Source organism: Lygodium microphyllum, chromosome 5, assembly GCF_053477565.2.
Source record: "Lygodium microphyllum isolate KBCC chromosome 5, Lygodium_microphyllum_v1.1.10, whole genome shotgun sequence".
In the NCBI taxonomy this organism is placed as follows: domain Eukaryota; kingdom Viridiplantae; phylum Streptophyta; class Polypodiopsida; order Schizaeales; family Lygodiaceae; genus Lygodium; species Lygodium microphyllum.
The window spans coordinates 163,332,950-163,341,046 of NC_141139.1; the positions used below are offsets into that span (position 1 = coordinate 163,332,950).

At 43.3% G+C, this 8,097-nt stretch overlaps 1 protein-coding gene across 2 annotated transcripts; it reads right to left on the reverse strand.

Annotated features, from left to right (window-relative positions):
* Nucleotides 1-519: 519 nt before the first annotated feature.
* On the reverse strand, nucleotides 520-5,424 carry LOC148036620 (uncharacterized). 2 transcript variants are annotated; one of them, XM_087678620.1, is made up of 2 exons: nucleotides 3,567-3,716; nucleotides 520-3,477 (listed from the first exon to the last, which is right to left on the reverse strand). In XM_087678620.1, exons 1-2 carry the CDS (start codon nucleotides 3,683-3,685, stop codon nucleotides 852-854), a joined length of 2,745 nt encoding a protein of 914 aa, XP_087534746.1. In that variant the 5' UTR covers nucleotides 3,686-3,716; the 3' UTR covers nucleotides 520-851. The 2 variants fall into 2 exon arrangements, with proteins under 2 accessions (XP_087534746.1, XP_087534747.1); XM_087678621.1 differs by lacking the exon at nucleotides 3,567-3,716 and adding an exon at nucleotides 3,866-5,424 and having other exon boundaries at nucleotides 521-3,477.
* Between the last annotated feature and the right edge of the window lie 2,673 nt (nucleotides 5,425-8,097).

Genomic DNA, 8,097 nt, shown 5'->3' on the forward strand with positions numbered 1-8,097 from the left:
GTGTGTGTGTGTGTGTGTGTGGACATAATCATAATCCTAAAAGTGCTTTGGAGCCCTAGGTCATAATTCTTCAAGTTAGAGCTTGATAATTCTTGATTGTGCATTGGTTAGGTCCAATGGCAATGACACGTGTACACAAGAGGCTCTTTGAGTTTCTGAGTTGACAAAAGGCCATAGTCAACCTAAATGGAGTTTCATAGTTTTGCACCAACTTTTGAAGTAGAATGAAGAGAAAAGGATTGCCAATGATTGATGTCATAGTAACCTTTAGAGTTGCCATGGACAATTTGTGTTACTTTGCTCAATGGTTGTATACTGTCTTTTGTTATTGATAAGTACTGTAAGGAAAGGATGCACTCTTATGTCTCTCTCCCAAACATTAGTATCTTAACCTATAGTGTTCCTTATTCATACTATTTACACCTCCATAAAAACAACAATAATCTTCAAGTTCTCTCTTGGAAATATTGCAGAACCAGCAATTAGGTATTCTTTAAAGTGTGGATAGAACCTTGAAACAAGTAGCAAATTCTTCAGGGCTAATAATTTTCCTCTTAGTTCTTAAAAAATAAGGTTGCACGTTCAAATTCCTTTAAAAGCTTGCACAATTTTATGCAAGCACTCACAAGGACACCCAGAATGCAAACCTTCTAACCAGCCCACCAACAGCTTAGCTGTCACTCCTCAAACAAAGGAACTCTGAATTTCATTTGTTGGTTGTAAGTAATGATTTGTGTGATCAATCCCCGAGCTTCAAGTACATCAGATCATGTCAGTATAGCTATCAAGAAGATTCATCCTGCCAATGATGGCAGTTGTGTCTGAATCAACTTATTCAATCTATCCGTAATCTAAAGGCCTAAAACTACTTGCTTTTGGTTTAATGCTTTATAGGAGAACAATTCTTTTTTTACAAATTCAGTATCTAAAAACTTAGCCACAAACACCCATAATCTGTACACATCCTCAAAATTAGTGAAGAAACCTAGTGACACTGTGATGACTTTTAGCCTTGGCGTTCTTTCAGAGTCTCCTCCCGCATGACCGTTGGCTGAGAATGGGCCACCAGAGTGCGTTTGATCAGGCTCAAGAGGAACCTGCAGATCAGAGCACTTCTCCGGGAGACATACATGAAAGAGGTTGCCAGTCCCCACAGAAATATTGTCTCTGTCAGCAAGCTGCTGTACAAGCACTGGCCTTATCAGAATCCCATCCTGATCAAACAGATTGAAAGCCAATGCAGCACCACGGTCGTACTTCACCTTTGGCCCATAAATATGCACCAGAGGAATGAGTTTATTAGATACTGCATGTTGGAGCTTGATTAAAGAGCTGATTAACCAGTTTATCAGAAACCTCAGCCTGTCATTTGTCTTATTCAAGCCAAGAGTGTCTGCATGGTTCAAACCCCTGCAGAAAATCTCTGGCTCTCTCCTTTGTACCAACACATCATCCTCAGTGTCAAGCTCAATGCTTTCATCAATGTCAAGATTATCATCATCATCATCATCAACACCGTCATCCTCCTCCTCATCATAGAGGGAAGATGAAAACTGGAGTTCCTCTTGACTGCCAGCATAATATGAAGATCCTTCACTGTGTGCTAGAGAGTGATCTCGTTCAAGGCCCCGAAAAGGTAAAGGCTGTGAAAAGGCGTCAGTGCTGTAAGATTTGCCTGCATCACATCCTATTTCCAGACTATAGTACGCCAAAGGAAACCTCTTCTCTGGAGCTGAAACTTTGTTTTCCATCTGTGAAAATCTTTCAGGCCGGCTCACAAATTGCATATGAGATGCTGTGATTTCACAGGAAGACGCCTCATCAGAGGATGTTTTTTGGCTCTTGTCAGCCATCTCAGCTTGTTCAGAGACACAGCCTAGACCTCGTCCCCTAAGAGTCTCCACGAGCACTGACCGTGGAGTTTCCGGAAGCTTACTCTTCTCAAAGTTCAAAATCTCAGTCTCAACTGGCCTAGCAATTGCCATCTCCCCATTATGGCTAGATTCTTTGTTCATGCTCATTGATAAAGAACAGGAGTCTCTATTTTCTGTACCTTTGGCAGTATCTTTGAAACGGTCATCCATGCTGCAAGTCTCCAAGAGATGAGGCTGCCTTCGCCTGTAAAATGATAAGACAGGACCTGAACATGCCAATTCTGCAGGCCCAAATGTCTTCTTGCTACAGACTTCCTCTGGCACAATCTCTCCTTCAAATTCTTTTGAATCCGTTAAATTCTGCTCAACTTCAGAAAACCTGTTGGGGGATGACAAACCAGGCAGTGGAACAAGCCGCACCATGCCTACTGTCCTTGCAGCCGAAGATTGCCGGAGAGTGCTAAGAGAAGTGTTCTTGATGAAGAGGCAACCAAAACCAGTTGGATCAGAGCCAAAGACTTTGTAGAAAGAGGTAACTATGAAGTCTGGACGAAAAAGGGAGAGACCAAGGGAGTCCATATCTTTAGGACCTAAGGATGATGCATCCAACAGAACCTGCCAGCCGTTCTCCTGCGCAACAGACATCCATTGATAAGAATACTTCGTACCTGTTACACGGGACTGGACTGGGAAGACAAACAAACCCTTTTGGCATTCCTTCTTATCATGCTCTTCGATTTTGCTCTTCCCACAGTTGTCTTTCTTCCTATTCGACTCTCTGTGGGTCTTCTTATCCTTTTTTACATCTCTGTGAATCAGCTGTGATTTTAAATTAGTTGAGCAGACTGAGAGAGAGGGGAAGTTGAAGGATGCATTGAGGACTTCTGCACCTTGTCTTCGTGCAATCTCCTCCATTGATGTTACTGCCTCACTCTCATAATCAAACATGGTCAGAAGCCTTTTCTGCAAATGAAAAGGGTAGGATTCTGCCAGCAGCTTCAAGGCCGCACCCCTACTTGCAGTAAACACCATGCTGTACTCGCCCTCTTGAATATTGAGGAAGCGCATGACCCTTCGCCTGATGTCAAACTCAATAGTACCTTCCTCAGGATGTCCGTACATTGCCTGAATGGAGAGGTCCCCAGGAATGTGAGAAATAGCAAAGGAAGATGAAGAGGAATCAAGCTCTTGCTGCAATTGAGAAAAAAGGCCATAGCCACTGTAGTCCAAGCACACATGGCCTTCTTCCTGTAGCTCACCATACTCTTCCTCGCGAAGCTCATCAACCACCAGGGTATCTAAATAATCTGGATGAACAGCTGTGAAGCGAGTAAACTCTTCGTCCGGAGTCGGAATGGCTTCAGAGCTCACAAAAACCTCACCTTCGAATCCCACAACAAAGCTGTTCTTCTTCTTCCTTCTCTTCTTCTTTCTCTTGCTTAGCAAGCCAAAGGGCTCCAGTGGCTCTTCTCGCCAACTCCTCAAACTCGAAAGAGTGGGAATGTTCAGGCTTCTGATTCTTCCCACACAACCAACCGCCCTGCTGCTATGTCGAGTGCATTTCTTCCTCTTGGAGAGCTTGTGAAGGCGCAGAAGAAGAGACCTGCCAAAACAAGAACTTGACGAATGAGGTTTTATGGATACGCAAGCTTAGTGACAGGCTTGACAAAAAAGGGCATCATAGGACAATACCATTTTTCGTCACAATTCAACCAAGAAATTACATGGATTACATTACTACGGTCCCTAAGCAGAGTCGTTTTTATGATATGGTCATAAGGGCCAGCATAGGAGAACAGCCATAAAGACATTGATAATTGACCAAAACATCTACTCCTTAGATACTGACTACCTGAAGTTCTAGGCCATTTAATGCATGCTTTCTGACAGGCCCTTTTGAGAAGAACAAAAGCTCTTCATCTTAGGTGCATGGTTTCAGCAAAGAGGAGAAGCCTGAGGGATGCAGAGTGCATGGTATCATAAAGACCCACCTTATGAAATCTAGTTGAGAGGAAAGCCCCATCATCTCCTCATTGATGCGGTGCACAGAAAGTCTTGTTTTGCAGTGGCACACTCAGAAAAAGAGCTGTGTGTTCTACTCTTTGCAGTTCATTTAAAGCTAGTAGAGCCTACTTTGTCAAATAAAGGAAGATGATGGATGGGTGGGTAAGGGTGGTGCTGGGTGTTTTTTGGAACCAGGCACCCATCAACGAACCGCATTATAACCGCCCAAGTACGAGAAGGTGAGGCCTCCTCTGTATCTTATACAGGTGTGAAATGGCATGACCATATAGCTAGGCTGCTAGAGTCTTATAAAACAGCAGGGGGTACTCTGCTAAGGTTATGTGTATGAAAGGATTTTTGAACTTTCGAAGTTTTGGCCAGGGAAAGGAATACTATAAAAGCAGGCCTACGTGCCAAAAAACCCAGCTCACGCATGGTCTGGGTTGAAGATCTCTTCAAGGGAATGAATAGATTAGGTGTTGTTGAAGACTATGGTATACTTTTCGTCATAGGTCTTCAATCCCTCGCCTGTAACGAAAAGTATACTACAGTCTACATGGGATTGATAGATAGTTCACTGTTCACCTACCTATTAAAAAAATAAAGGAGAACGACCAAAGCCCACTCTGTCTCAGCCTTGCTCAAAGCCCCAAAAAGTAAGAATCATTGTTTGAAAGTAGAGCTCATGCTTTTTGGGAGATTGTGTCTTTTTAATTTGTATTCTTTGATCTTTGATGTACAGGATAACATGCACAACAACCATGTGGAGAGTCATGAGACCAAATGCCATGCAAAAAGACACAGGTAGGCGTACGTACACCCACGGGCGTAGGCTGCAGCTAAGTGGATGGCTACTACCTAAATTCTGCTAGCAAGGAGTGATCCCCTGATACACATACGCTTGTTTTGCTTTTTCTTTCTTCCTTTGGCTTAGGAACCACATACTCTAACAGAGCTAGTAGGTACACTTAATGTAAATTTGAGCCTCCCTGAAGCTGCAGTTACTTAATGATGCGGCCTTTCTTCATGGCTACACATGCAAGAAGGTTTAGACAAATTCACCCTACAATTCCCACATTGTAAAGTAGGCCAACATCATGAGCTATTGTGAAAACAGATAGATAGGAGTGGTTGGGGCTGGCCCCTGGCCCCAACCACTTTCCACTGGCCCCCAACCACCCCTAGCTATGGATGATGTGCATCATGCAATGCCTCCCAAACAGAAGCTAGGAGTGGTTGGAGCCAGGGGTATGCTAGCCACACAACTACTCCTAGCTAGCGATGCTCCCAAACAGAAGCTCATGGGGTTGGCACTCTACAGGAACACAATGGGATGGGAAATTTCATAAAACTTCATGGATGCTATGCGCCCTCTGGGGATCAACCATGTGATTTCCCTGCTCAATCATACTGAAATACAAAATCACCCATGTATGCTTCCCTGCATCAGTTATCCAACAGCCGCCCGTTTTAGGGTGCGAAAATGCAAACCCATGGTCCTGCAAGAAATGTCCATGCGCCCATCGACCCTGTGTTCCATGCGGGAGTTACCCATCATGCTGTGTGCCATGGGGGGTGATCATATTCTTACTGCCCACCATGCATGATACTGGATGCAGGCTACCAGCCCATCAACATCACAGCAACTGCACACCTAGCAAGCTAAAAAGTATCCATCACAACCCTAGAGCAGCAGCAGTAGGGAATGGGAAAGGGCCAAAGGGGGGGGTACAACAGACACCCCCAGACTCCAGAGTATAAAGGCCTATTAGATTGAGTCTACATGAGAAAAAGGAATCCGTTTGTGTGTGTCTGTGAGTCCCTGCGTGTGTATGATTTTGGAATTTTGTTGCTCGTGACATCTGACACAACATGAAGCTGGGGAAGAAACCGAGATAGCACGGAATTTACAAACAGTAGAATTCTGAATCCAATACAGAGGTTATGTGTCTGGACTCTGGACTCCGTCTTTCAAAACTCAAAAGAGTTGGATATATGCATGTGTATGTACCTTCACCTTCTTCGTCTGCAGCATCAGAGCAGAGGTGCATCTCTCTCCTGTCGCTTCTCTTGTTTTGCCTCTTCTGCGCGAAACTTTGAAAAGAGAAAACAATGATTTTTCATCCTCTTTGGAGGGTGGTTGGTCAATGGGCGGTAAATTTTCTAATGTTATATAGCTATGTACAACTTCCTCTTTGGTTTTGTCGATGTTACCACTCATTGAAGAGATATCATTGAAACATTTGTTACTCCTAAACAACAATATAGACAAAACTCATTGAAACCAACTTACATGGATATATTAGTGTGTGACACTATAGAAATCATTGAGACTATGCTACTGACATTATGTTGATGTGATAATATAGATATCATTTAGTGTGACAATATAAACTCTATTACTGATTATGTTAGTGTGACAATATAGAAATCATTTAGATGATGCTATTGGATGCCATAATATAGAAACCATTTCATTATCATGGTGTATAGAGACTACCACGATATGCTATTTGGCAAACTTTCGTGTTTGTCATTGTGGACTTGTCGAAATTTTTTTAAAAAGACCTTGACATCAAATTTACCCCACTCAAGTAAGGTCTCCCAAACCTGAAGAGGAATTCAAGGCAAAGTCACACTAAGATAGTAAACTCTAAATATTATTATTATTATTTTATCAATCCACATTATTTGTGGAATGGGTATACAAGTTAAGATTTCATGTGTGAAAAAGAAAAAAAAAACAAGTGTCTTGTTGATGTAAAGTCAAGGACATAAGAATAAAGGATCAATATAAGAGAGGCCAGTAGCCATTCTAGAACATGTAAATAGGTTAAGCTTTATGTGTTTACAAGAAAAATAAAAATAAAGGGTCATGCCAATGGAGGGTCAAGGAACATAGGTCTAAAGGATCAAGCAATGTGCAAATGAAGGGCCATCTATATTATTTTAAAATTTGGAGAAATGTCATAACTCCGACAAATCCTACATGGCAATTGTAGAGCTAAATCTAAGCCTCCTAAAGCTATGCAAATTTTTATGACTTGTCAACTAAGAATCTAGATTGACAACAAGCCCCATATATTGTAAGAAATGTGTAGCCCAAACTATATGCCAAGCCTAAAGAGGCCGTTAAATCCCACACTTAGGACCTGCAATTGTAGCAATCCCTATTTGTTGCTAGTGCTAAGTAACGTGCCCGCCCCTCAAATCACACACACGTCTTAGCAGTCCATCGAGAGATCAATCTAGAAGAAGCCGCTTGGCACTCCCAAAGAATGACACGGGGTCTGCCAACTAGGGTCTCTCGAGTCTGCCCTGCAACGGAACTTATCCTGCTGTTCCCACTAGGATCGACCTGAAGTCTGGGTTCCTAGCAGTCAAGTCTTCCTAACAGCCTTCTAGCGTCGGTCTACAACCGCTCCACTTTGCGTAGATACAACTGGACCCAAGCAAACTCATACCACACTTGGTTCAAAGAGAATGGGAAACGAGAGGGATGCATCGCTCGACCTCTCTGCCGTAGGGCATAGTCCCATTCCGGTCTCCTAAAATGGTATGAATCAGGATTCTAACCAACATTGTCTAAGGTCATCGTCCGTCCTTCCCTAACCTTCCTTGTTAACATTTCCTTTTGAGGAAAGCTCTCGGCTAACCGAGACCATCCTTCCGTAGGATAGACCCATTGGTCACATCCACCACACTTCCCTCGGGGGTTGTTTTACTTATCTAATTACCTACCACGTTATGTTTGACACATAAAAGCAGCTTCCTTAATTAACCCGTTAGTCACAGGTTCCTTTACGTAATTTAGGGCACTGACACGAATACAAGATAAAACAAGATCAAACACTTCCTTAACTTATCTTCAGATTAATGTTTTTCTCCTGCCCATACAGGAGAATTAAGTGTTCCTTTCTGCCTCCGCAGAAAAATCCTTCCATCTCCCGGCAATAAAACCCCAAGGTTTATCCTCCCAAGATTCCACCTTGTAACTAGTATCAAGGCCTCGAGATCCCATCTCGAGTCACATAGAACACTTGTGTAGGGCCCGGAGGCATTGGGATTTACGGCCAGAGCCCCCACTGGTACCCAAGCATCCTCCTACTCCACGGAGAGACCTCTCACGGCCGGTTTGGTCCACATTCCCGGCGCAGATTCATAACCCCCTTGGTTAGGGTTTGGTAGCTCGCGGGAGGTAGCTAGCGCCATCCTTCCT

Excerpts from the sequence above, each read along its gene's own strand:
- LOC148036620 (XM_087678620.1), bottom strand. The coding sequence starts at position 3,685 with ATGTCTTTATGGCTGTTCTCCTATGCTGGCCCTTATGACCATATCATA. Across the intron at positions 3,478-3,566 it reads TTGAATTGTGACGAAAAATG|GTCTCTTCTTCTGCGCCTTC; the intron begins GTATTGTCCTAT and ends TTGTTTTGGCAG.